General features: G+C 59.1%; 1 protein-coding gene across 6 annotated transcripts; it reads left to right on the top strand.

The window, feature by feature from the left end:
• Positions 1-231: 231 nt before the first annotated feature.
• KRBA1 (KRAB-A domain containing 1) lies at positions 232-22,607 on the top strand. Of its 6 annotated transcripts, none has more exons than XM_046021559.1 (17): positions 232-453; positions 6,150-6,258; positions 6,659-6,778; positions 7,476-7,622; positions 8,251-8,409; positions 9,300-9,431; positions 9,649-9,831; positions 10,834-10,989; positions 11,508-11,726; positions 12,195-12,368; positions 12,735-12,908; positions 14,729-14,881; positions 15,526-15,708; positions 16,413-16,589; positions 17,710-17,811; positions 18,294-18,455; positions 19,568-22,607. In XM_046021559.1, exons 1-17 carry the CDS (start codon positions 442-444, stop codon positions 20,488-20,490), a joined length of 3,285 nt encoding a protein of 1,094 aa, XP_045877515.1. In that variant the 5' UTR covers positions 232-441; the 3' UTR covers positions 20,491-22,607. The 6 variants fall into 6 exon arrangements, with proteins under 6 accessions (XP_045877515.1, XP_045877514.1, XP_045877512.1 ...); XM_046021558.1 differs by having other exon boundaries at positions 6,132-6,258; XM_046021556.1 differs by lacking the exon at positions 232-453 and having other exon boundaries at positions 5,758-6,258; positions 8,254-8,409.
• The last annotated feature ends 5,367 nt before the right edge of the window (positions 22,608-27,974 follow it).

Genomic DNA, 27,974 nt, shown 5'->3' with positions numbered 1-27,974 from the left:
ATGGATGGATGCGTACCTCGGCGGAACACATCCGCGAGCTGGCCACCAGGCGAGACCCCGCGCGGAGTCCCTCCCGGAAGCTTGCCCTGGTCCTGAGCGAAACAGGTGGGGAGGGGGCTTCGAGGAGGCGGCCCCGGCTCCGCCCCCCGGCCCGCGCCGCGGCGCCCTCTGGGACATGTAGTTCGCGCCTGCGCCCAGCGGGCCGCCGAGGCCGGGGGTCTCCGGGCGGAAGCCGGACCACCCTTCTCGGAGCTGGGGGTGGGGGGCGCCGGGAGGCCGCGGCGTGCTCAACCTCGCCTTTCACCAACTGCCCGCAACCCCAGCCCCGCTCTCTCCCGCGCCGATCTCGGTCGCCGCTGTCGCCGAGGGTCGCGGCACAGTCTGCGGCCGGGGAGCGGGCGCCGCGGGCCGCGCCGGAAGCTGCGGAGGCTGAGTCCCGGAATGGCGCGCCAGGTGAGGCGAACCGGGAGGACAGACGGACCGACGGACGCCTCGGCGGCTCAGCAGGGCGTGGCGTGGGGCGGTCTCGTGGTAGGGGGCAAAGACCCGGGGGCCCAACAACTTTGGTATCCGGTTGTGCTCGCCCCGGCGGGCCTGGTGCGCAGGATTTCGTGCGGAGAAGTCGAGGTTCTCCGACGACCCCCGGTCTCCTCCCCAGCCCTCGTGCCCCAGTTCCCTGGACGTGGAGCCTGTCCCCACCTTCGGGAACTCGTTCCTTTGGGTTACGCATCGACCTCCCTCATCCTGGTTCCTTTTAATTATTAGTTAACCTGGGAATCGTGGGGATGAAGGCCTCAGGGGAATGAGTAAATCTGATGCTTTTATTCTTGGTAGGATCCTGGACCCTTGGGGGAGGGGGCATGAAACAAGGTCCCAGGTGTTACCCACCTGATAAGGTCTGTAGGTTCTAGAGCTGGAGGAAGAGCCCTATCTGTCGTAGCCAGGGCAGTCCTGGCAAGTGTGTGCGGGGCTGGGAAGATGCCAGGAAAACTACGGTGATACCAGTGGAGAGTTGCTGCTGTTCGTGCCCGGAGCCAGCTCTGTGATTTTGGTGGCTGTGAACTTGAGCCAACCTCAGCCAGTTGTAGCCAACACGGTTTGGAGGTGGGTGGGCATTGGGATAGCGGCTGGGCGGTTCTGTGGCTGGATCTAGCCTCCCAGAATCAGAACCTCCAGTCATTCATGGCCCACAAGCTCTTGGGAGGAGCCAGGAAAAGTGGATGTTGTGGGAACGGGGGCAGCCTTCCTTGCCACTCTGGCTGTGCGGTGAAGCAGCACGAGCACACCCTTGTTCAGGTGTGTCCGCTGGTCCTGTGCTGGGCTCTCCTAAGGCTGCAGTTTCCTCTTCTGCAAAATGAGGGATTTGGACCAACGGTCTTTCGGGTCTGATGTTCTGAGAAGGATGCTTCTGCACACCGTGTAGCTTCACGGAGAAGGCGGCTTGGAGTGGCTTTGGGGGGGGGGGCGTAGATAACAGATGGACAGTTACCGGGAACGCCTGTCTCTCTGTCTGCTGTGACTCCCCAGAAGCCCAGGGATGTGCGAGCACAGCCCGATAAGTGGGGAGCCTCAGGGTGCAGGGTCCGAACGGAACCGAAGCCCGAGGCATGCTGGGAGACTGGGTCCAGGCTGGGAAGAACTGTGGAGTATGGACGGGTCCTGTGCGCGCAGAAGCTGTGGTTTCCATGCTGGGCCAGTGACAGGGTAGAGGGAGTGTGTTACCAGGACCAGCAGGGCCGCAGCGGGCTGGGAGGCGGCGCAGGTACAGCAGTCCTGGGGCAATCCAGAAAGCTTCTCCCCGGTTGGTTGAGGGAGCGAGGCTTGGGAGCCACGGAGGAGGTGAAGAAGGGCCTGAGGGGACCATCTGTCCAGACTGCAGGTCAACGGTGTGTCCCTCCCCGGGGCATGCACTGGTGCCTTACTTGTTTGCACACTCAGTGCTCACTCCCTCACACACGCATGCCTCACTTTCCCTCCGCGTTTTCTGGGCAGGGAGAAGCCATTGCTGGAACTCCTCCTCCTGCCACAGTCAGGTCCCGTTTCCGTCTTATGCGAACTTTGTCTTGAAGAATGTGTCTTGAGGCCGAGATGGTGAAAGACCTGGAAGCCGTCTCTTCTGGCATCTGAAAGAGTTGGGTCTGTTGAGGCAGGAGATAGAGGCCCTCAGAGTCAGGAGTAGAGTGTGAGGAAGATCCCAGTCTGTGCGGCTGTGGGGGGCTCTGACCTGCACGGGGCCGTCAGGCAGACAGATTCGGCTGCTCTAACACCAATCAGAGCGCTCCTGGCCTCCGAGCATTTGTTCCGGGCGCTTTTCCTACGTTAATCCATTTACTCTTCACAACATCCCTGTGCTGTAGGCCTTTATGATCCTGATTTTCGTGAATTTTTTTTTTAAGATTTTATTTATTTGTTTGAGAGACAGAGATCACAAGTAGGCAGAGAGGCAGACAGAGAGAGAGGAAGGGAAGCAGGCTCCCTGCCGAGCAGAGAGCCCAACACGGAGCTCGATCCCAGGACCCTGGGATCATGACCTGAGCTGAAGGCAGAGGCTTTAACCCACTGAGCCACCCAGGCGCCCCTGATCCTGATTTTCTAAATGAGTTCACCGAGGCCCACGTGGGTTAAGTAGTTTGGTAAGGACCCATAGATGGTGTGAAGCGAAGCAGGGATTGGAATTCTGGCAGCCTGGCTCCTGAGGTCCAGCCCTAAGTCCCATGTGGAGAGAGAGAGAGAGAGAGAGAGAGAGAGAGAATGCAGGGGGGAGGGGCAGAGGGAAAGGCAAACACCCCGCTGAGCAAGGATTTCCATCTTCCATGTGACATGGAAGTCACAGGGCTCCATCCCAGGACCCTGGGGATCATGACCTGAGCCGAAGGCAGACGCTTCGCTGACTGAGCCACCCAGGCACTCCTGTGTCTAGGACTTCTTAAATGCCAGATTGCTCCCCTGATGGGACCAGCTGCTGGGAATGTGATGAGCCTGCCATTACTGAAGGCATTTAAAGAGAGATTGAAGAGACCTCTCGTTTTGGGCGTTAAATGATCCCTGCTCCTTAAAGGCCTAGGCAGTCGTCTGATTTCTGGTTCGCAAATGCAGGACGTTTGCGAGCTGGCTCCTGGGAAGAAGGAGGGCCGAACCTGTGTTTGGGGGTCCGCTCCCCAGCGTGCTTTCCATTTCCGGTAGGGCAGGGCAGGACTCCAGCCTGGGACTGGGCTGCAGTGCTCCCCTGCCCCGTGGCTCTAAGCTGAGAATGTGTCAGAATCACGGGTGACTTGAAAACCGTAGATTTCTGGGCTTACTCCTCTGCTTTAGTAAATCAAGGACGAGGCAGGGAAATCCGCCCTAATTAAAAGGAACCTGAAATAAATCGTTTGACCCTAAAAGTGCTTTTGTTTTTCAGTCATTATGTTGTAAAAAGCTTCTGATGGGAGAAGCTGAAGAGAGAGTACTTTTCACTCTGTTGAACAGAGAATTTGTCCGCTGACACATCTCAGGATAAACCAGCACCCCTCCCCCTCCCCCTCCCCCCCCAACTGTCTCATGGGCTCCGCTGGGTCCTTCTCCCACATTCCCTGCCCCAGCCAGAGCAATGCCATTTGGACATGCCATTCAGCAGCGTCTACAGGAACATTCTTTGTACTCAGATTCTGACACTACAGACTTCTCTGGGGAATAATAGTTTTGAAAAATGAGATGTTTGCTGCGTGTTTTCTTAAGGTTTACCAAGAGCACTGGTTATTATAGTGACGATTAAGCCCAGCAGAAAAAGCACCTGCTCTCAGCTCCGGAGGTCCCAGTCCTAGACTTGGCGCTGCGGTGGTCTACCAGCTCAGCTCGCTGCTTCCCCACTTGGCTCTGTGGAACCCCACCCCACACCGAGGGTGACAGTGTGTGGCCAGCTGCCTGCAGAGATCCGTTTTGTTCATTGATGAGAGCTCTGAAATGCCCCAAAACGAAGGATCCCACTTCTGATGTCTGGGTCCCTTGAGAGTAGAGCCTGCGGGGGACATGGCTCACTTAGCATCCAGCAGAGTGTTCAGGGGTAGAGGGGATGGGGAGAGGCGGATGGGGCCGAGGTAGGCTGAGCGTCTCGCGTACCTGGTGCCAGGTGTCAGGGACACCTGGCCCGCTGTCGCCATCAGGTGGGAAGTGCCCAGGCTGGCTGCTGTCCACATGACCTGTGTTCCGTGGAGCGGGCACAGGGAGAGGGTCAGCGGGTAGACCCTCCTGTTGGCTATGTTGTATGTGTCCAGAATCCAGGAAGAAGTGGGGATGGCTCTTTGAGAGATGTTTCTGGGAGTGTCTGAGCATGTTCCCGAAAGGGAGCAACTTCCTTGGGCTGGAGGGGTGGAGGTGTTGAGCGGAGGGTCTGCTGGCTGGCCGAGAGAGCGTGAGAACCTCTGCACCAGAGGCGGGGAGGCTGTGGAGAGGTTGCCTCCAGCCAGCTGCATGTCTCCGCTGGTTCAGCAGCAGAGTGGGGGGTGTGTGTGTGTGACATCATATGGTGCCAGCTGGCAGAGGGCGACTGGCAGAGGAGGGGGCAGGTGCCATTGCTGACAGTGCCAAGAGTGAGCAGCAGTGAAGGTTTTTAAAGTCACTGACTGGAGTTGATGAAACAAGGGAGTGGATTAACATCTTTGCTTTATTAGGAGTGTTTTCATTTTATTCAATCATTTTTCCTACACCAGAAGGACCCTTCCCTTAGTTTACATTCTGTTTGCTTAAGTTGCACGAAGTGAATTTTTGCTGTAATTTTAAATACGTGCCTTTCAGATGCTGGTGATCTTCTAGGGTCTGATGGCCATTTTAAAGCCCGCTTAGGGATGATTTTTGAAGAAGTTAGGACAGAAAAATTTTTGTATCTCACAAAGCAGGGGATGCTGTCCAAGGATGATTCCAGGTCTCTTCTGAGCCCTGCGGAGTAGGCCACAGCGTGCCCGGCTGCATGCCCACTGAGGGGCAGAGTGGAGAGGTCCAGGAGGGGGCTGAGATGGGGGCAAGGAGGCCTGGATGGTGGCCTGGAAAGGCTCCCATGCGCTGCACGGGCTTGGGGGTAAATGCCATGGGTCACGGCCATGGGGATCACTGTGGCTGGCCAGGGCCCCTGAAGATCAAGTGAGACCGGGACAGTGAGGGCAGGCTCAGCACAGCACGGGCCCTCATGACGGTACCTCAGGTCCTTCCACACTCGAGGTGAAGTTTGCTTATTAACTCTAGTGACTCTCTCCCGTGGTGAATTCCGGGCGGGCTGGGTTTCCCAGCCTGGAGGCGGCCCTTTCTTGGGCCCAGACCGGGGCCACGGACTGTACAGGCTTCTGTGGGGCGCTGCGACTGGGGTACTGCGACAAGGGTGCTGCGACGAAGTACCACCAGCTGGCAGGTTTCACCAGCGAGTGGCTTTTCTCACTGTGCCAGAGGCGCAGGACCCACAACCAGGGCGGTGGGGGGCTGTGCCCTTCCGAAGGCTCCAGGGGCCGGTCCACCTCTCCTCCAGCCTCTGGTGGTCCCTCATGTTCCTTGGCTTGTGGCTGTGTCATTTCATTCTCTGCCTCCATTGGCACTGGGCCTTCTCCTCCCTGTGTGACTGTGTCTTTCCTCTTCTTTTTTTAAAGATTTTATTTATCTGACAGATCACAAGTAGGCAGAGAGGCAGGCAGAGGGGGGAAGCAGGCTCCCCGATAAGCAGAGAGCCCCATGTGGGGTTCGATGCGGGGCTCAATCCCAGGACCCTGAGATCGTGACCTGAGCCGAAGGCAATGGCTTAACCCACTGAGCCACCCAGGCGCCCCTGTCTCTCCTCTTCTTATGAGGGCACTAGTCATACTGGGTTAAGGGCCTGCCTGACCTACTCCATGACCTCATCCTGACTACATCTGCAAGGACCCTGTTTCCAAATAGGGCCTCGTTCATGGGGGATGAGGGTAGGGACTCGAGCATTTGTTTTTGTGGACACAGTCCAACCCCATCCCTGTCTCGTGAGCAGATCCCCGCCACCCCTTCACCTGCCCTCGCACGTCAGGTGCCCCCGCCACGCTCTCACTGTGCCCCACTCCCTCGTGTACCCATGGAGACATGACGAGGGGGGCGGCCCTGGGAGGGAACCGCCAACTCCCCGGAGACTGTGCCCACAGGTGTCCGTGGCCTTCCAGGACCTGGCCGTGAGGTTCTCCGAAGAGGAGTGGCAGCTGCTGGGGGAGGGGCAGAGGGCGCTCTACCGGGACGTGATGCGGGAGAACTACGAGACGCTGCGCTCCCTGGGTAAGGAGCCTGCTCCGGCCCCGGGGAAAGTGAAGGGAGGCAGGATGCAGGACTAGACAGGTCCTGAGTCACCTTGAGCCCGCCAGGCCTGAGTCTTGTCTACAAAATGAGCACTGTGGGAGGTGGTGTTCCGGGAGCATCAGGCCGAGCCAAGGGCCTTGCAGTTCTTTTAGGCCGTTGTCGTTTCCGTAGTCTGCACCGGGGTGCTGGTAAGACTCAGTCCGGGCACCCCAGAGTGGGCAGAACAAGAGCAGCATGGCCTCTGAGCATCTGGTGGCCCCGTGCTTTGGGGTCTGGGTGATGACGCGAACACACGTGTGAACAGGCGCGTGCGTGATTGCGGTAGGCAGAGGCCAGCTTCCCTTCTCGGGGGGCTGTCCCTCCCTCTTTGCTTTCCCAGGGACAGATGGGCTGCTCCCCCTCTCTGCCTTCCTGTCGCCTGCGGAGCCCGGAGGAGCCATGGAAGGCAGGCGCTACGCTGGCGAGGAGCAGGAGACTCCCAGGGGAGGAGGCCCCCTGGGTGAGTAAACTTGGTAGATGAGGGTCAGGCGCCGCTGGGTGTCCTTGGCCCGGGTGGACTCTGGCTCCTTCCACTGGGCAGTGCTCAGTCCCTGGCTCTACTCCTCAGGGACCACTGTGATCTTAGCCCTTGCCATGCTCTATACCCAAACCTCTCCGTGACCTTCCCCCCTTTGCCCCCCAGGGCTGTGAACCCGGCACACTGTTGCCCGTTATATGCCATGCTAGGAAGAAACTTGGGGTCACTGTAGAGAACACCCCCTGCTCAAGCTCCCTTCCTGCCAGTGACATGGAGAGCCAGCCTGTGGCTCCCAAGGGTGCTGCCACGGGGCCGACTGCTGGGGCCTCGGATGCTGGAGGTGGCCCACGGGCCTAGGCATGGGTAGATCGTGAGGGCCGGGAGGGTAGGGGTGCCAGGAAGGGCAGAGGGCCCGGCCGGTGGGAGGGAGAAGGGAGGCAGCCCTGGTGGGGTTCCCCTCAGAGAGGTACCGAGTAATAAGGGACACTATCTAGAGTCCCCAGCCCCAGTCCTGGCTGTGCCTGGGACAGATCCTTTTCACTTCCACGACATCAGTCTCTCCTCGGCTGCTACCCGCGTGGTAGGAGGGTGACACGAAACGCTGGTTGGCAGTTGTGCGCAGAAGCGTGAGTGCTGAGCTGACCGAGGGTGTGGGGGTTCACTGCGGCGTCTCCGGCAGGAGGAGCACCCCCGCACAGCCTGCACCTCACTGCCCTGGTGCAGCTGGTCAGGGAGATCCCGGAGTTCCTGTTCGGGGAGGTCAGCCCGGAGACCGAGAGCGGGAGCGGGGCCGTCAGCCTAGACGGGGAGCAGGAAAGCCCTGATGGTAAGTCGGACAATGTCAAGTTCAAGCTGGGTGCCGTGGGCCTGCCTGTGCCCTGCCAAACCCTAGGTGGGGTCGTCTGGGTCACGAATGCCCTGGGAGCACGTCTGCCCCTGAGAAGGCATGGGTAGATCGTGAGACCGTGGCTCCTGGCCTTTGTCATGCCGGCTTCTACCTGTCCCATGGTGCCCTGTGTGGCAGGTGAGGCCAGTCCCTATTCTGGAGATGAGGAGGAGGAAGCCGTGCCCAGTCTCCATGGCCACTGGGGCCCAGTCCCCAGCCTGTGCTCTGCCCACATCCGCAGTCTCTTGGTCCTTCCTCCTGCTCTGCTCACCGGCTGCTTTCAGCCCAGACCGCACTTCCTTGAGAAGTCTGTCCCCGCCGGCCCTGGCCTTGGAGCCTGCTCAGTGGATGGCACATGACACAGAAAGTAGGGATGGGGGGGTCCTATCAGCACAAGACTGGGGCTGCGTATGTTTCAGAGCCCGGGAATGACCGTGCAGAGGATTCTGACATCTGGGTCATTGTCAATGGCTCAGGACAAGGAAGGGCCTGGATGGGCAACGCTGGGGGCATTTTCCCCGCTGCTGGGCTTAAGTCTAGTTTTGTGTGTCCTCTCCCTCCTCCCCAGTAGCAGCTGGGACCGTGGAGACTTGCCCTTTCCGAGGCCTGCTCAGCTGCCTTCCGGACACGTCCCCTGGCTGGCCCCGCATGGCCACCACATCTAGCAGCGGCTCGTCGTCCAGCAGCCCGCCTGGAGCCGGGGGCCAGGGGAGCCCCCTCCCCTTCAGTGAGTACGATCTGGCAGGGGCAGGGCTCTGACCCTGGAGGCAGGGGGACTAGACTCTGTGCCGTCCTCATTATCTCTAGAACTCAAGTTCCCTTACTGCTAAAGCGGGCTGCCTCCCCAGAGAGCAGGACAAGGGCCCCTGTCTGTAGAGCAGAGAGGAAGTGTGATTCTCAGACCCGAGCAGCTCTCTCCCAGCCCTGCTTGCAGAGTCCTGCGTGATCACACACAGTGAGCAGAAGGCAGTTTCCAACATGCGGGCCCGTCGGCGAGGGACACCCCTGTGCGCACCTGACCTGAGTCTCAGACCTTCTCACCAAGGCAGCTCTAAGAGCAGAGGCGGGCAACTAGAATTTCTCTGGGGTCTCATTGTATTTCTAGAAATTCTTGCAAATTTTGCCTTTGTTGGAATGTCTTTTATTTAAAATGTCTTAGAGGAATATGGACTAAAATTGGCTCTCCTGAAAACAGACCCTAATTAGCCTGTGATTTTAAGTGTCATCTGGCAGATTGGCTCTGCGGGTCCACACGCTCAGATTTGAGAAGCGCGAGTGCAGGATTGGGCCCTGCTTGTCAAGGCCTGCCAGACTTACTTATTGAGCCAAAGTCAGAGGCTGGATTTGGGGGGTTCCAGCTTATTCAGCACAAGCAGTCTTGGTGTTTACAGTGACACCAGAAGGAAACAGGGAAAGGAGCCCTGCCTTTGCCAGGACGGACTCCAAGGACAAGCTTGTAGGAGCTGACTCAGCCACAAGTCCAAGTTTCCAGGACTTGGCTGCCCCCCAGGGATGTGTGGGGGACTGAAAGCCTTGTCCTCTAGGGGACCGATCTGGGGCAGTTCCTCAGGGCCAGGAGCCAGGGCTAGAAAGACCTTTCTGTCTCTCCTGTAACAGAAACCGCTGACAAACCAAGGTCTACAGAGAAGGATGGCCCAGAAGCCCCAGGTGAGGAGCCCAGCCCTCCTACCTGTAGCCCCAGCAGGAAGAAGGGCCACAGAAGACAGGAGAGAGGGACCCTGGGGACAGGTGAGCAGCTGAGAGTGGCGTGTGCCCTGGAGCTGAGCAGGGGAGGGAAACGGAGGCAGGCTCGGTTCACACAGGCCTGTGGGGCGGCTCTCTCATCTCGGCCTCCTGACAGCGTGACATGGCAGGTGTCCCTGTCCACTCAAGTGGGAATCTCGACCTTCTGAGAGCCCCATAGCCGCCATCATCAGGGCGGCCCTGACCTTGGCTGGTCTTGTAGGTGCCGTGGGAATCTCCCCTGGGAACAGCCCCTTGCAAGGCCTTATCAACTGCCTGAAGGAAATCCTCGTGCCCGGGTCCCAGCACTCTGAGGTGTCCCGAGGCTTGCTGCCTCCTGTCGCCGGCCAGGGCGCCTCTCAGCGAACCAGAGCGGAGCTGGGGCCTGAGAGCCTGCACTGGGAAGGTGAGTCCCCTGGGGACCTGTCTCCTCAGGCCAAGGTCTGAAGCTCCAGAAAAGCTCAGGTTGCCTTTCTGTGGCCGATTCTCTGTAAATACGATGTCTTCCCAGAGGAGCGGCTGCTCCCCAATTGTCGGTGGCCTATTTCTGGAGGCAGGCGGCTTTCTTAGGAGAGTGACATTTGGTCAGCTGGTAGACGGCAACTCGGAAACAGACGTGGCCCTGGATCCTGCTGTGTTTTTCACTCGTCTTACTGTGACCTCTGAGGAGGAGCTGCCGAGTGTCCCTTTGCTTTGACTCTAAGTGGCCGCTTAGGTGGGGGCCGGAGGTGGTATCGGGCAGCGTGGCGGGGGCAGGAGCCGTGAAGACTATGAGAGTCTCCTTTGAGCCTTGGTTTTCCCATCTGCGAAAGGGGATCACTGATCCCACCTTCAGGTACAGTGAAGCTCAGATACAGTAAGGTTCTTGTGGGTGTGTGTGTGTGAAAAGCTCAGTCCTCCTCGGAGAGAAGCTGCGCTCAGCGCCCGGGGAACCACAGGCAGGAAGGGACCTGTCCGCTCGCTTCCTTCCCCGTGTCCGTGCCCCGCCTTGATGCTGGCCTTGTCCTCTTCCCTCCTTCCTGCCGTCTGCTTCAGGGAGGTGTTGAAGACAGGACTTTTTTTTTTTTTTTTAAAGATGTATTTATATATTTGAAGAGGCAAGGGGAGAGAGAAGAGAGGGAGAGGTGGAGGTGGGGGGGGGCAGAGGAAGAGGGACAGCCTTTAGTAGCCTCTGTGCTGAGCACGGATCCTGGGGCTCCATCCCATGATGACTGCGCCCCCCCCAGGCACCCCAAAGACAGGCGTTTTTAGAGCAAGCACCAAGGAGACAGGTCTTTTAGGTCATTTAGGCCTGTGCAGGTCTAAATGAACCATAAGAAGACCCACATTCCCAGATTTCTGGACTGTCTACTTTTTGTCGTTTGTCGTGACTGGGCTCAGGGTGAAAATACCTTCCTTTTTCCTGTAGTGAAGACAGAGGCAGCTTCCGGGGCTTGTCCCCTGCAGGGTCTGCTGAACTGTCTGAAGGAGATCCCGGAGGCCCGGCACAGGCGTCCCAGCCCCTTGGGAGTGGGGGACCCGCCACTGCAGGAGGACCCAAGGGCTTGCCCAAGGAATTCTGGAGGTAAAGGCCGCTGGCTGGTCTGGGAGGGCCCCAGGACGATAATCTGTTTCCTTCTCCGGCTCCAAGTGGGCCTCCGCTTCAGTCCCTCGGGGCCTTCCCTCTGCGTGTAGGTCAGAGTTGCCATCCCTGTAAAGGGAGCTAGGCAGGTAGGAAGTGCTTCATCAGTCCGTGGTCACTATCCAGCTTGGCTGTTGGAGTAGTGCCGAAAGTTCCAGAAGGGAGGAATGGAGCATAGGGAGGAGGAGGCCAAGGACAGAAGATAGAGCTCTGGCCCAGCAGACACCTGGGGCACAGTTTGGAACTGGGCGTTCTCGTCATGGTCGTGTGGGCAGGGGCTGCCTTTGCACACACTGTGGCATTCCTCAGTAGAAACGTCTGGAGGCGCCCCACAGGGGCCTGGGGCAAGATGGGGGTGTGAGCTGCTCCGTGTGCTGCTGTTCCAGCGATCACTGCCTTGGAGCCAGGAGGCTTGGAGCCCCATCCTGACCCTATATCGGCCTCATGGGGGCTTCCCACAGGGCCCAGACCCCTCCAGACCCCTCCTCCCGGCCCTGGTCCGGGGGCTGGCAGCGCGCTCTCCATGGTGAAGATGGAGGACGGCTGGACCCGGAGCCCCCCGGTGCCTGCATCCTGTCAGCTCGGGAAGTGGACCCGCAGCCCCTCTGCCACCAGCAGCCAGGGGGGCGATGGAGAAGCCAGAGGGGTCCCAGTGCCCAGCTGGGGTCCCCTAGCTCAAGGTGAGGCCTGGGGGCATCTCTGAAGTCCTCCGGTGGGATTCCCTGCCCCACCAGCAAGGTTCTGCCAGCCCGAAGGGGAGGGAGCAGGTCCAGCCGGCAGGGGGAGGACCTGGCGGGCCTTCTTAGGTGGCGGGCCTTCTCTTCACCCGCGTCCTCCCTAATCCGGGCCCTGCCTGGGAGCTGTCCATTATAGGGGCTTCCATTTACAGAACTTTCCTGCCCGTCAGGAAGCTGGCCGCTGCATACATGTGGGTCTCTCCACGTCACCCTGGGCTGGGGTGCAGACTTGTCCGTGCCCTGTGGGAACAGGGAGTGAACCAGAGTCCCCCCCAGGGCGTCCTGCCTGGCAGGCCTCCATGCCCGTGTGGGCCTTGTCGGCCCTGCAGAAGGCAGGTTGGGGCAGCCAGCCTGGGGCCGGGCCGGGGGCACGTGCCCGAGATGGTGATAGGACCATCTCCCCTGTCCCAGCCGGCAGTGCCTCGAGCTCACCCCTGGAAGCCCTGGAGGCCTGTCTGAAGGGCATTCCCCTGAGTGGGTCGTTACCTCCCCAGCCGCCGGCCGCCTCTGGATTCCGGAGCCCTCAGCCGGGAGACCCCGGGTCTCAGAGGCCCGAGCCGCAGCCCTGCAGATCCCACAGTGAAGGTAGACGGGCCCCTGAGCTCAGGGGTGCTGAGGACACCGTTAGGTCCCCTGTTCCTCCTCCTGGGCCTCTGGAGCTGCTGGCCCTTCTGTAGCCCCCTTACCGATGCATCCCCCTAAGCAGTTCCCGAATGTGGTGGGAGCCCAGCTCTTCCCGCCCACTGTCCCCTCGGAGGGCTCTTACTCACTTTCTAGCCCCGTGAGACCTACAGTTGGATTCACGTGGGTGCTTGAGTCCCTAACCTAAGGGGAGACCCTTGTGGGAGATCCTTTGGGGTAGGTGTCCTGGGTACCCACCCCCAGCCCAGGGCCCAGGGGACCTCTTGTCCAGTGGCTTTCTCATGACGTCAGCTGTGCTGGTTCCTGCAGAGGTGGCTGGGGGTCCTCTTCTGGCTCTGAGTCTGCCGGGCTACGTGAGAGGCAGCCCTGCTCTCCCGTCAGGGCCCCACGGCACCCCTCCCAGCTTCTCCTCCTCCAGCAGCATCGATGGGGACCTGGACTTCCAGAGCCCTGGGGGCAGCCAGGGACGTCCACGGGGAAAAGGTGAGCTGGGAAGCCTGAGGCTGGGAGTCAGTGCTGGGGAAGGATGAGTGGCCTCCGTGCCCACCGTCACGTCTGAGCCAGCTGGGGCAGGCTGCCGTGCCTGGCGTCCGGAGCAGAGCGGGGGGTGTTGGGGCAGGAGCGGACAGGGGACTTGTCATAGGCTGGCAGTGGGCACTTAGCTCCGAAGGGGCAGGACTGCATCTAAGACCCCTTACAAAACAGAAAGAGGTCTCCTCTCGTGTCGACTTTTTCCTTATCCCAGCCACAAAGAAACGCCGGTAATATTAGACTGACCTCTGACCTAGGAAAAAAAACTCCGAGGTTCATGTAAAAGCACTTTAAGGAGTGTCAGTGGTGACCTGTGGCTCGTCAAGTGCCACCCGCCCGCCCCCATCCCCGTGGGGCGTTGGCGGCGACGGTGAGCTGTCACACCTCTTCGGAATCCCGCAGGACTCTCTAATGTCCCCTCTTGACCTTTGTCCCCACTTGAATCATCCAAGTGCTCTTGGCCTGCCTTGTCCACAGACACTGGGTCCCCCTGTTGCTCGCCTCTGTATCCTGTCCCACTTGTTGTCTGCGGAAGGCCTAGAGCTGCCCCAGGACTCTGCCGCGGGCTCACCGGGGCCTCCCGTGCCTGTGGCGGCCTGGATTCCTGCGCCCACCGAGGCCAGCCCCTTGCTGTGGGGGCTCTTTCGTCCCCAAATGCAGCCAGCCTTTCTTTTTAAGGTTTAGTTTTTTAATAGGTAGTCAATGTTTCGTTCAAAATCTGTGAAAGGTTTTGGAGGAGAGATGGTGTCCCCCGTCCCGAGTCACCACCGCTGGCCACGCGTTCTCTCACCTTCCAGGAGCATTCTCCGTGCGGCCCAGCGGGCGGTAGAATTCTAACCGCAGGCCTCCCACCTGCTTTCTGTTTGCCATCTCCCTGTGGCACCTTCCTGAATCTTGCCAGCGTGTTTCTCGGGCACTCGCCGCAGCCTGTTCCCGCTGACCGCCGCTCGGCACCGCCCGCGGGGGTTCGCACATGGCTCGCTCCTGCGGCCTCTGTCGGTGCACTTCGCTTTCCAAGGAACCCAAACCACAGGAGAGTTCGTGCTGCCTTTTAGGAGCTTCCAGCCCAGCTCCCTCTGTGGCTCTAGAACCCAGGGGGACTGCCTCTGGGGCTCCTGTGGTTAAGCTTTGCTGTTCGGCCCCACCCGGCAGCCCGAAGCGCTGGTTCCTGTTCCTCCTGCCCCGCCTGCCCCGCCGCAGCGCGCACCTTCGGGAAAGAGTGTGGCCACGATGTCGGCTCACCCAGGAAGGGCCTTTCCGTTTTTCGGATTTTTGGTTCATCTACTTCCTGCTGCTTCTATAGTTTGTCACTAGAACTATAATATTTTTGATGTATTTGTGTTTTTGCTTCCCCGCCCCCAAAGTTGTGACCGTGCTATGGTTGGGCTTCTCAGCCTGCTACGTCGTATCTGGAAGTGAACGCCCCTGAGCGTTTCCCTCTGGCTGGCGGAGGGAGCCTCAGGGCTGTCTGTGGGCAAGGCAGCAGGGTGGCCTCCCTCCCAAGGATGGGTCGCGCTGGTCATAGCCCACCGACCAGGTTCTGGGTAGACGACTCAGACAGGCTGGCCTCTTCCAGGCCTAGCCCAGGCAGGCCTGCCCAGAGCCGGGACTGACACGTGCTGGGGACCAGGTGCCTGCCATGACAGGCCCAGGGCGCTGAGCCTCTTGCCGTGGCCCCGGCTGCCCGGGGCAGAGGGGTGGAGGCAAGGCTCCCGGGCTTCGCAGAGACTGAGCTCTGACCCTCCAAGGTTGCAAATGTGGGCTTTTCACAGGAAGCCCAGTGGGAAGCTCCCCGCTCCAGGGCCTGGAGAACTGTCTCAGAGAGATACCTCTGCTCAGGCCGCAGTCAGCCTCGTCCTGGTCCTCGGCAGGGGACAGGGCGCCCCAGAGGGCGGAGCCCAAGAACTGGACAGCAGACCAGGAAGGTAAAGCACGGCTGCCCTGGCGTCGGGGAGCAGGGGAGGGTGACTGTCATACAGCCAGCCCCGGCCCTGGCTCCCTCCCCCTCCCCCCCCGCCCCCCCACCCTGCAGCTGGTCTGACTCCAGCCAGCCGCGAGAGAAGATGCCCTGGAAATGGCCTGGGCAGAGGCAGCGCGGCCAGGAAGCCGGACAGTGCTGCCGGCCTCTCCATGGTGGGTGGTGTCCGGGCAGGGCACCCAGGGCTGCATCAGGGCCGGGGCTGGGGCTGAGGCTAGGGCCGGGGCCGGGACTGGGACCTGCCAAGCAGGCGGATTGCAAGTCCCACCTCCTGCTGCTCCGAGTCCAGGCCTGAGCCCGGGCTCGGCAGCAGAGCATCTCTCGACGCTGGCGGCGTCGGGCCCGCGCGCCTTGGTGTCCAGCACATTCGCTGAGCTGTGGGGCCCCCAGGAGTCCAGGTGCTGGGTCCGGGGATAAAGAGGCCCTGGAAGATTGGGGCGGCTCCTGGGAACATCTGTAGGCCTGGCCTGTGGCCCACAGCTGGCGCTCATGTGGCCCAAGAAGCCAGCCGTGGCAGAAGCCATGCTCTGTCCGGTGGCTTCCTCGCCGCAGTGCTCCACGGGGCTGACAGGCCTCTTCCCGTTGAAACAGGACTGAGAGGCGAGGCCGGGGAGCCAGTTCATCCGGGACAGGGTCAGGGGGAAGCAGCCGCCAGCAGCTTGCGGCTGGCCAGCCCCCAGGCGCTTACCTCCAGCGGCGTCCCCGTCTGCTACCAGCGAGGGCTTAGAGACCACGGGGCCGCCAGGCCGGGGCCGTGGAGGTGGCTCCAAGACGGTGAGCTGCCAACCGCCCTGGTGTTTCCCGGCGTGTCTTCCCTCCCAGTAAAATCCTCCCCTCTTCTCTGCTCCTTCCATCCCCACCCAGGGCCCGGGCTGCATGCAGGAGCGCCCGCATTTCCCAGACCCCTGCTGCCGCGCTCCGAAGTGTGCCTGAAGAAGCCCATAAGCCGGACCGCTGGGCGGAAGGGGGGGATGGTTTTCAGCGGCCGTGGGTTTCTCTGGGAGACGACTGGTGGTTTCCTTTATTGTAGTTGTTGCCTGTGGTCCCGGGTGGGCGGGGGACCCCTGCTAATTCCACCGCTCATGTGTCCTGACAGCGCCACTCCTTCCCGGGGCTGCCGGAGTCGGGGGCAGGGTCTGGCTTATTTGGATAAATGTGGTATTTCTAAATATTCCCAGCAGAGGAGCGCTGGCTCTGGGGGGCTTCCCGTGGACCGGCCTGCGTCTCCGCTCTGGGACTGCTGGCTCTGAGTGAAGCAAGTCGGGGGGTGGCCCGGCTCTCATACCCGGGGCCTGTCTGCAGCCAGACCGCTGGGGGCTGGTGCCAGGGACTTGGGACTTCAGGAAAGCTGCCCGCTGCCTTCGCTCGCCCGTACCTTCCGCGGCCAGAGCGGGAGCTCTGCAGGGTCTCCCAGAGCTAGGGGGGCCTCCTGCCTGTCATCCAACGGACCGAATGTTCTTCTGTTGCCGTTGGCCCAGGTGCCGCCCCGAAGCCCTCCCCGCTCCGCTGTCTGGAGAACTCCCTGAAGGGGATCCTGCCTGGGAGGCCCTTGCGCTTCGCCTGCTTGGCGGGTCCCAGCCCCAGCCCTGGCTCCAGCTCGAGTTCCAGCTTCAGCAGCTCAGAAGGAGACGAGCTCTGGCAGCTGCTCCCACAGGGTAAGCCGTCCCTACCCCTGCGTTGCCAGAGAGGGACCGCCTTCCCGGCTGCAAGGCTCCTGGCCCCCAGCCCTGGGCCCAGGCGGCGCCCCCACTGGCAGCGGCCCTGGTAAGGGCCCAGGGAGAGTGGAGCCCGGGGACCCCTGGTGAGCCCAGGGGCTCTTGTGGGGGGAGTCTGGATTCTCTCTTGGCCTGACTCTTGCCAGAATGCTCTGCTTTTGTCACGTTTGAGTTCCTGCAAGCTGAGCCTCGTCTGACAGAGAGGGTGGGGCGGGGCATAGGGCCCCGAGTTGTGTTGAGTGAGGAAGCCGGCAACGAACCTAACACGAATACATTGTCGCTATAACACGCGCACGCCATATGCGCTGATACCGTGTGTCCACGCATGTCCACGTCCCCGTCCAAGGGGATGCTCTCAGCAAGGGAAGCCCGAGGCGCTCTCCCAGCCCGTGTGACTTGTGGGGAGCCCCGTGGACATTGACCCCCCTGGGGCTAGTCCTGTGGTTCTTATTATCATAGGACACGTGTAGGCAAAAGCCATCAGGGGACTTGGAGGAACCAGATTTATTCCCCCAGCCACTGTGGGGCACGTGGTGCCGGGTCGGGAGGCACAGCACAAGCTGTCACACGCCCGGGTCCCAGGGCGGGGTGTCCAGGTTTGGCGGGTTCACCCTTTACTGGGCAATTTAAACCATCTGAGTGGGAGCTAGGGCATGGGGAGGGAGAAGCAGGGTCTTTGGAGTGGCCGGTTATCTAATCTACTTCATGCTGGGCCTTCTGGACGGGGGCATCCGTGGCTCGGGCGGGCCAGCCTGGCTCCTTGTCCAGTGTGTTTGCTCTTGGCTGTGCCGGGCCTCCGACAGTATGTTTAGCTGAAATGGATGTCTTCAGAGTGGACGGCACGGCGAGCAAAAGCTTTAAGTTGGGTTGTGCTGTGCGTGTGTGGGGGGGGGGGGGTTAGTAATATAAATTGTCCAAATTTGATGATAAACAAGAACTGTCCACAGTGAGATTTTCCCACATGGGAGAACTTAGAGGTTGTCCTGTCAAGAAATGCAGCCTGCTGTCCCAGGCAGCCTCGATCCTCAGTCCAGGCCTGACCTGGCATCTCTCCCCGTAGGAAAAGCAGAAGAGAAGACGGGGGGCAGGTTCCAGTTGCCCTGGAGAGACGTGTCCTCGGAAACCCCGGGCCGGCCCGCCCCCCCGGGGAATGCCGGAGGAGGTAGGGTGCGGCGGACAGTTGGGAAGGGAGTTCTCCGCCCACACAGGCCCACGGCTCCGCGCAATCCTTGGCCCCAGCACGGGCCAGGCCATGCCATGTTCCTCACATGGGACAGGGCAGAGTGGGCTGGGCATGGGCCAGTTCCCCATGGCCCACGGGGCGCCCCCAGCGCGTGCCTGGAGGAGCCTCACCGGGCTGGAGCCTGCAGGTCTCGGCCCTCTCCGTCTGGTCCCTCCGGCGTTCACCTCATGGGAGAGCGAGAGGTGTCACCTCCTGGGTGCAGAGGATTCCAGAACTAACCCAGTCCACCCGCATCGAGCCGTTCAGCCTGGGTTGTCCTCCCCGACAGGCCGAGCGCGTCCATCCTGCACCCCATTTCACCAGTGTTTGAAAGTGGGAAGTTCCATTTTTTAGGCCGTGTTCAAATATTCGCGTGTCGGAAGGGGTATCCACACCCCAGGTGGTCTGTGCTCTTTCCGCAGGGGCCACTGGGAACCCCTGCCCTGCCGCTCAGCCCGAGAAAAGGCCTGGCCCGGGGCCCTGCCAGCCTCTTGGATCAGTCCCTCGGCCCCTGGCCTGGAAGCCCAGGGTCGGTGAAGAACCCGGGGGTCTGGGGTCTGGAAACGGAAGACCCAGTGTTGCAGGTGAATTGGTGGCTTCCCCGGGCATGTCCCACGGGCATGTGGAGGGTGCGCGTGGGGCTCCATGGTTCACGGGGGGACCTATGCCGGGACCCTCGCCCCAGTAGCTGGGGTTGGGGGCTCCAACGCCAGCTCCCCGCTTCTGCGACTCTGGGGGCACAGCAATTTTACCAAGTGCCGAGCCAGCCCCAGGTCGCTGGCCCCGTTGCCTGTCCCTTCGGGCAGAAGGGTGCCTGCCGCCCCGCCGGCATCCTAGCCCTTAGCTCCTCGCGTGGGATCCTTCCCGAAGAAGCCGGCCAGGCAGCATTCCAGCCCGTAGGGTTAGGGTTAGGTTCTCCACAGGTTCTCCACAAGTCAGGGCCTTCTCCCCTTCCTTCTGGCTGGATCCCGGGTGCTGAAGAGGGGACAGGGCTGGGCTGGGGTGCAGAGGAGTGGGGGAAGGCAGGTGAGCCCCACCAGTCCGGGGCGGTACGTGCGCTTTCCTGTGAGGTTTGCCTGGGGTGGAGACCCGTTCCAAGGGGCCTTAGGGGAAAGGATTAGGTGATTTTTGTAAAAATAATTTCAGGTCTAAAGTCCTGTGCGTCTGACCTCAGAATAGGGCGGGTAGAGGTCAGGACGGATGTGCTGGTGAGCGCGGCGCCCGGCACGAATGCTGCCTCTGGTCACCCCACGGGAAGCCACCCTGCCCCGGGCTGGCTCTGGCCCTCCTGGGCCCCTTTCCCAGATACTGTCCATGGCCTTGGCCTCTTGCTGTCCACTGAGCTTTCTCCAGACCCTGCCCTCTGACGCAGTAGGGCAGGGTTAGGTGGTCTGGGATGCCCTTTGCCCTGAGAGGCGGTCCTTTTCCTAGACGGTGCGAAGGCCACTCGCTATTCCGGAAAAGCTCGAGACCCAGTCCGGGGTTTATCCTGTCCATGAACGTGGGGAGCAGCTGGGAGGCGCGCTGCCTTTGATGCCCGAGGCGCTGGCATCCATGTCCTCAAGCCTGAGCCACTTCCGTCCCATCCAGAGCCAGGCCTGAGTGGCTGGGGAGGATGCTGAAGGGGCCCCGGCAGGGGGGAGGAAGGTTCTGACAGCCGGTGAACTCTGACCCCATGTCCCTGCTTTGGTTTCAGCGGGGACCCACGGGAAGCCACTTCCCAGAGGCTTTCCTGAGCCGCCTGCTGCGGCTGCTGTCCGGCCGGCTTTGCCGCAGGCGCCCCCGCCGCCGTGCCCCTGCGGAAGCTGTCTGCAGCCCGAGCTCCGCAGCCTGGGCGCCGCCCTCTCCGAGAAGCTGGATCGGCTCGCTGCGGCCCTGGCAGGCCTGTCTCAGGAAGTAGCCACCATGAGGACCCAGGTGGATCGGCTGGGGAGGCGCCCTCGGGGCCTTGGGCCCAAGTGCCAGGCTTCCTGGCCGTGGGCCCCCTCCCGGGGCTCTCGCTGGGCTAACGGCCCTGCGCACAGACACCTGCCCTACTGGAGACAGAAGGGCCCCAGCAGGCCGAAACCAAAGATCCTACGTGCTCAGGCGGAAGGCAGCAGGGCTGGTGACACCTCAGGCCTTTCCTGCCGAAGGTTCCCCCTGGCATCCCAGCTGTCTCCGGACGCCCCCACGGCTGAACCTTCTGGACCCAGTTCCAGCCCTTGCCAGCAGCCGCTCTCCTCAGCATGCAGCTGCCGCGCCGTGGTGCCTGTGCATGCCTCCCTTGGACCCTCTGGGGGTCCCCAGAGTCCCCCCACCCCTACAGTGCCTAGCGCCTTGCCCCCACAGATGGCGTCTGCAGGCAGAGTCGAGGCAGAGCCGCTGTTCACAGCTGCGGTGCCGCCGGGGGCCCGGAGCCGGCCCAAGGATCCAAGCAGCCTGATGGCGGGGGTCCAGAGAGCCCTTGAGGAGCAGCTGTGGGGTGGGGAACACAGGGCCCTGAGGTGGGGCGCCCCTAGCCACTTTCTTCATCAGCTCAGTCCTGCTGAAGCTGTCCAGAGCCTGGCCACTTCTCCTAGGGCCTGTCCCACATCTTCACCCTGCTCCGGCCGAACCTTCCCTGCTTCCGGGCCGTGAAGGTGCTGGGAGTCCCGCCGTCGGCCCGAGCACCCCAACTCCGTGCCGCTGTTCGCTCAGGGAGGCTGCTGTTCGGGGCGCGTTTCTCAGCCACGTCTGTGGCCTTCCTGGCTCAGGTTCATTCAGATGCCGCGTCCCTGTCTCGTCCCTCCTGCTGGGACGGCCCTAGCCCGCCGGGGTCTGCTGGGCCCACAGGCACGTGCACACCACGTTTGTGTGGCCACTGCGTCAGCCACAGAGCGACCACGAGCACCCCAATGCCTAGCATCTGCCCTCCCTGATCTCAGTTCGGAGGAGGGCTTGGCCCTTGCTTTCCTGGTAAATCGGGGGCCTGGGTTTCATTGGGAGAGAACCCTGCCCCATGGCTGAAGCTGGATTTGCCTGCGTGGAGTCAGTCTAGCGTGAGAGGAGTTCGGTGCGGAGGTAAAGGCCCTGGGCTCCTAGGAAGGGGCTGCCCGTGGTTCTCTTCCCAGGACGAGGTCGGCTCCGCTGCCTGCCTCTCCACACCCGCGGGAGAATTCAGCCAACTCCCAGAAGGCTGGGAAGATCAGCTGTGGCACGGAATTTCCAGATGAGTCCTTGGCAGAGCCCTGCACATTAACCGGGAGCCCAGACCACAGACCACAGCCCAGTCAGTGTGAACAGCAGACACTCACTCTCTCAGCCTGGAGGCCGGAGTCCAGGGTCGGGTTGTGGCCAGGCCTGTTCCTACTGACGCAGTGAGAGACTGTGCCCCGGGGCTCCCTCCTGGCTTCTCACTGGTCTTCATGTCCACATGGCTTTCTCTGTCTGCGTGCGTCCAGACTCCCCCTTCGTGCAGGACAGCAGCCGTGTTGGACTGGGCCCACCCCAATGCCCTCACTGTGACTCGATCACCTCTTTAAAACTCTGTCCCCAAATAAGGTCACATTCTTAGGTACTGAAGTTAGGACTTCAACATGAATTTGGGGGACACAATTCAAACCGTAACACGTGTAAGGGGCTGGTTAGCTTTGTGGACTTCATCTTGGGAGACGAAGGCTTGACTAAGGGGTCTCCAGACCAGAAGGGCCCTCTGTGGCCCCCGCCCCTCGCAGGTGGCGCTCGGTGGTATGCGGGGCGTGCTGCCTGTGGCTTACCTGCCTCGTGTCTGTCCCCGGGGTCGGATCTCTTCCTCCAACCTCATGTTCCCACTTTGGTCCTTACCGGATGGGAGGAGTCTTCGGGAACCGTGCGCACCGTCCCTCGGAGCAGCTACCTGGCAGGTTCTGCCGTCGGAACACAGGTGCCCGAGCTGAGACCCAGGCCAACTCGGGGCCCAAAAGGGGCTGTAGCCTTGCGGCTGCCGAGCCTGCTCAGGGCCGAGGGACACGTGGCTGGCTGCTGGGGCGGGAGGGAGGGAGAGGGGCTGGGCTGACTGCCCGTCGCTGAGCGGGTGATTGCAATGTGTTCAGAACTGAGTCCGTCCCAGGAGGACTGTCTCGGAAGCTCATGTCCAGGAGATCATGTCATTGGATGTTGAGGCCGCCTCTTCCCAGGTAGCCATACTTGATAAGAGAGTAAGGAACAGAAAACGTCTAGACTTTCTACTCAGAGATCTCAGGAAGATGAGTCTGTTCGTCTCTTCAGGCTTCAGTGAGCGAGGCGGAGCCCATGAAAGGGACAGACAGGGCTGGGGGGAGAGGGGTGGAGAGTGCGGTCAGGTTGAAGAGGGTTCTGGGTGCCCCTGCTCAGCCCTCCCTTGGTCCTGCCCGCTGGCCTCCTGTCCCTTCTCCCCTTCTCAGCAGCGGTCACAGAGGGGTCAGCACCTACCTTGGGTATTTTAGGGTCTTGTTTGGTGGACTTCATAAGTATCAGGCATCACGCGGACGCTGCAGCAGGCGTGAAGGAACAGCTGAGCTCAGAGGGCACAGGTGACCTTGAATTTGCACAGCTTGTCCTTGGCAGCGCCTGCAGGAGCACTGCACCCCTGCTGGTGCTTGGCAGCGGGGCACATGCCCTCACCTGCCAGGGAACCTTCCTTCCAGCCTTCATCTCTGCTGCAGACAAGGATGCTGGGGGCCAGGCTCAGTGGTCCAGATCCACCTCGACCATATAGGAAGCTCAAGTCTTTTTCTTTTTTTTTTTTTTTAAGAATGTGGAAAACAAGTAATAAAATGAATGGTAAGAAGCTTCCTGATCGGTGTGTCTGCATCACAGGCCTACTGCCACACGAGCACAAACCCTTTCATGGGTGGCAGCTGGAAAATGTAGACTCGCCAGTTTGGTGGAAAATCTGTGCTGTTCAGTCCGTGTGCATCTCCTTCACCTGCTTCGCAAGGAAATGTGGTCTTTGGTGAGAGGAACGGAGGGGCCTTTTTGAACTTGGGAATTCCAGGGGCCCAGGGAGCGGGCTTGCAGGGAGAGAAGAGAAGGTCTGGCTCTGCGTGTGCCCATTGTGGGCATTAGGCTGATGGCCCCGGGCTCACCTGGATACAAACCTTCCCCACCCCAAGCTCGTTTCAGGGAGTTTGCCTTCTGCCGCCTGCCAGCCCAATGCCTAAAGCAGGAAAGTGAGAAGGGGCTTCACCTGCCAGAGTCTGAGCAGGATCCCCTCAGCCTCCAGGGGTCTAGTGGGAGGGGGGCTGCTGTGGGGTGGGTGGGTGTGTGGACGGCTGTTGGCTGCTCGATGTGTCCCCTGATGTCACCACTCCCTCCTGGAGGAGCTTGGCACACTGCCAGGCCAGACTTCACCTTTTTTTTTTTTAAGATTTTATTTATTTGACATAGATCACAAGTAGGCAGAGCAGCAGGCAGAGAGAGAGGGGGAAGCAGGCTCCCCGCTGAGCAGAGAGCCCGATGCGGGGCTCGATCCCAGGACCCTGAGATCATGACCTGAGCCGAAGGCAGAGGCTTTAACCCACTGAGCCACCCAGGCGCCCCTTCACTCCACCTTTTTGTGTGTTTCTGTTTCAGATGTGGCTTCTGTTAAGAGCCCACAGTGCGATTTTATTTTTTAATCCAGCTGGTCAAATTCTGTTCTTTTTTTAGCGCTCTTACTCCATTTGTGTGTAATTATGATAGATTCAGATTTTAATACACAGTCTTATTTTGTGCTTACGTTTGTCTCACTTGTTCTGGGTTTTTTCTCCTCCTGCCTTCTTTTTATTTTATTTTTTTAAAAGATTTAATGTATTTTTTTTTTTTTTTGAGAGAATGAGCAAGGGAGGAGCAGAGGGAGAGGGAAGACGAGCAGACGCCCTGCCGAGTGCAGAGCCCAATGTGGGGCTCTATCCCATGACCCCAAGCTCATGACCGGAGCCAACATCAAACCAGATGCTTAACTGACGGAGCCACCCAGGTGCCCCTCCTGCCTTCTTTTTAATTAACAGTGTTGTGGATATCATCTGTATTTAATAGTTTCATCTTCCTTCTATTAGCCTCAACATTTAAAGAGCTAGGAGGAAACACATCCAAATTTACAGTCACATTGGGAAATTTTTAGCATGTCTTTTTTCAGAAATTGATAGAACAAAGCAGGAAGATACAGATTTGAACAAGCCAACTAATAAACTTGGCTTGATGAGTGAATGTATAGAACACTGAGCCATAGGACCACAGGAGGCCATCCTGTGTGTTTTCGGCTCCTGCGGCCACCTTGCTGGGGGGTGGTGCGGGGCAGCTCCCCCAATGAGTCCCCAGAGGGCACGGAACCGAGTCCTAGGCAGTGGGCTGGCATTCCGAGCTTTCTGTAAGTGGCCATGGCCGGCAGGACAGTCACACCCTGAGGTCGCCCACGGACTTCTGTTCTAGCGGGGCTGGGCTTCTGGCTGCTCCCTGGGCAAGCTGAGCCCGCGCAGGGGCCTTGGTGCTCCCTGTCAGCGGTACCCTTCCTCGATGGTCTTGCTTTGCTAAGTTCACTTTACTAGCAAAGTCCAAAGTGGGTGCCTCCACCGAGACGCCTGCCCTCTGAAGGGATAAGTCACAACAGGGATGGCTGGTACTCAGCAAGCACTCCCTGCATCCAGGAACGGTGCCAAGGGCTTGCAAGGTATTAAATCCTCAGAGCTATCTTAAAAGGTAAAGCTTGTTATCCCCATCTTATGGGTTCAAGCACTGAGCTTCGGAGGTACTGAGTTCAATAGCTTGTCCTAAATCACAGATCTCAGGTGGTGGGGATCGACTCGGCCTGTCATTGCTGCTGCTCTCTGCTGCCCCCTGGCGTTGGTGTATTCTCAGTGTCTCCCCGGGACCCTGTCGGCTCCCACAGGGTACTTTTCTCTCACCGAGCAATGTTCCAGGCAACATTACGTCACTTACATAGACATCTTTCTACTGTTTGATGTTTGCCTTGCGGTGAACAGCTTTGTGCTCGTGCCTTTCCCCCCCTGTTTTCAAATCTCCAGAAAACAGGACCCCTGAATGTGCATCTTAGGGATCCGGACAGGGAAAGTCCGCTGTTTCTAAACATGTCATTTCTTTGGCATTAACAGTAGCTAGCTGTATCAGTTTTACAGCTGTGTATCACGGAGTGGAACTGATATTTCTCCCTTTAATTTCAACCCTGCAGAAAATGTGAAAGACTAGTCCAGTGGACGTCCATATACCCTTCACCCGGAATTTACCAGATGTTCGTATTTAGCCACAGCTGCATTTTCTGTCTCTCTCAGCCTCTAGCTCTCCCTTTCTCTTTCTGTATATATGTAGATATTTTTTTATTTTTTGCTGAATCATTTGTAGGTATATTTCAGACATCGGGGTATTTCACTATAAAATATTCCATCATCGGGCGCCTGGGTGCCTCAGTGGGTTAAAGCCTCTGCCTTCGGCTCAGGTCATGATTCCAGGGTCCTGGGATCAAGCCCCACATCGGGCTCTTTGCTCAGCAGGGAGCCTGCTTCCCCATCTCTCTCTGCCTGCCTCTCTGCCTACTTCTGATTTCTGTCTGTCAAATAAATAAATAAAATCTTAAAAAAAGATATTCCATCATATATATCTTCAGAGGGACAGTGTCGTACATAGTCATACTACTGCTGACACCCTGCAAGAAACTGAGTATCGATAGAATATCATTGCTGCACAGGGGCACCTCGGTTAAGCATCCAACCCGATTTCGGCTCAGGTCCTGATCTGAGGGAGGTGAGATCAAGCCCCACGTCAGGCTCCGTGCTCAGATGTTCTTTCTCCTTCTACCTCTGCCCTTTCTCCACATACATTCTCTCTCTAAAATAAATAGTTAAATCTTAAAAAAAAAAAAATCACTGCACAATGCATAGTCTATATGCAGATTTCTTAATTGAAACTGAAATTCTTCAGCATCAATTCTTCGACTGTCCCCAGAATGATTTTACAGGGCTTTTTTTTGTCCATAATTCAACTAAGAATCATGCATTGAATTTGCTTGCCATGTCTCTTTGGTCTCTTTGAATCCAGAATTTTTCCTTACTCTTTTTTCTTCCATGACATTAACATTTTTAAAAAGATTTTATTTATTTATTTGATAGAGACCTTAAGCAAGGGGGGAGCAGCAGAGGGAGAGGGAGAAGCAGGCACGGGGTGCCTGATGTGGAGCTTGATCCCAGGACCCCGGGATCCTGACCCAAGCCTAAGGCAGATGCTCAACCCACTGAGCCACCCGGGCACCCCAACACTGACATTTCTTAATAGGTCAGAGAATTAGCCTTCCACAACGTCCCATTACCTGGATTTGCCTGTTTCGGCATTATTGGATTCAGGTTCAACATTTTGAGTGAGTCTATGACAGAAGCGACATTGAGCGCTTCGCCCCGTTTCGTGTCGGGAAGTATGCGCCGTCAACCGCTTTGTGACGATGATGATAAATGTGATCGCTCGATCACAACGGAACCCACTAGATCTCTTCCCTGTGAGGAGGCCTTTTCCCTTTGTATAGCTGACCCTTTGTGTCGTGGACACAGGTCGGTCCGCTTACATGTGGGTTGTTTTCGATAAATACCATACAATACTATAAATGTATTTTCTCTTCCTTGTGACTTCCTTAATAACATTTTTTCTCTCGTTGACTTTACTGCAGGAATATAGTAATAGTACATATAACACACAAAATGTATGTTAATTGCCCTTATGTTATCCGTAAGGCTTCGGGTCTACTGTAGGCTGTAAGTTAAGTTTTAGGGGAGTCAAGTTGTATGTGGACTTTTGACCTCGCCCCCACGTTTCTCGGGGGTCACGTGTAATTAATTGACGCCACATCTACCACACACACAAGCCTTAGTGACGTCATAGATAGTTCGGCTCCCAGGTGTGGGGAAGACCTGAGGGAGGAGAGGCATCTGCCAAAAATGCTGATTTCCAGCTTGCAAAGCCCTCCTCCGCCTGCTGGCTGAGGGAACATGGGACACTGAGTCCCCTCCCTGTCCCCGGGGAAAGGGATGGGGAGCCAAGCGGAGGGGTTGGTGAGGAGTCCTGACCTTCCGGAACCCAGGAAGGGGGAGAAGGACCCAGCCCGGGGAGAGGAGCTCCCCTCCAGGTGCGTCCCTCGCGGTGGGTCCTGAGGTGGCCTTAAAGCAGAGGTGGCCGTGGACAGGCGCTGTCTTCCCTGACCCCACCTGGCACCATCACGCAGGCTTCCTCAGGCGCGCTGGGGTGGGCTGGGCGTGCGGCAGCCTCTGTGCCCAAAGCCAGCCTCAGGCCAGGAGGGGAGCCTCAAAAATAACACCTCTGAGCACTTTCTTTTTTTTAAGATTCTATTTATTTGACAGACAGAGATCACAAGCAGGCAGAGAAGCAGGTAGAGAGAGAGAAGGAAGCTGACTCCCTGCTGAGCAGAGAGCCCAGTGCGGGACTCAATCCCCCAACCCAAGCCAAAGGCAGACGCCCACCCGACTGAGTCACCCAGGCGCCCTGTTTTCGACAAATTAACAGGACTCTCTCTGCCGTGGAAGATGGGACTCCGTGTTGCACAGCATCTCAGAGAGGCTTTGTCTGCGGTTCTCAAGCCTGACTGCGCCTGGGGATAAGGGAGGCAGCTCTGGTGCAGTGCTCAGCTGGCCCGCCCTCTGGACGGACGTCAGCAGTTCTGGGACAGGCTCCGGGAGTGAGTGCCTTCTCCCCCTCCTCACCCGCAGGTCCTCTTGCTGGGAGCTGAGTCCTCAACTTTCTGGGGCTCCCAGGGAGGGGAGGCCGGTCTCTGAGCTTGCTGACTCACAGCCCTCCAAATGCTATTGCCTATGACATAACAGTTTAAAAAAGGTCTGAGATTCCCGGGTGGCTCAGTTGGTTCAGTGTCTGACGGTGGGTCTTGGCTCAGGTCTTGATCTCAGGGTTGTGAGTTCAAGGCCTGTGTTGGGCATGGAACCTGCTTTTAAAAAAAAAAAAAGTAGGTTTGCTGTGGGAATTAGACTTTATATCATCGCTCCTATGTGGGAGAGAGACGCAGCCTCATCAGAGAGGAACGTCCATGGTGCCGAAGCACTTCCACTGCACGTGAACTTGAACTTTGGGCTGTGCGACCTGCCTTCACATGGCCCCCGTGTGAACCACATCCC

The sequence above is a fragment of the Meles meles genome, chromosome 10 (assembly GCF_922984935.1).
Source record: "Meles meles chromosome 10, mMelMel3.1 paternal haplotype, whole genome shotgun sequence".
NCBI lineage: Eukaryota > Metazoa > Chordata > Mammalia > Carnivora > Mustelidae > Meles > Meles meles.
The sequence above is the reverse complement of the archived record's forward strand: the minus strand, read 5'-3'. Positions and strand labels throughout refer to the sequence as shown.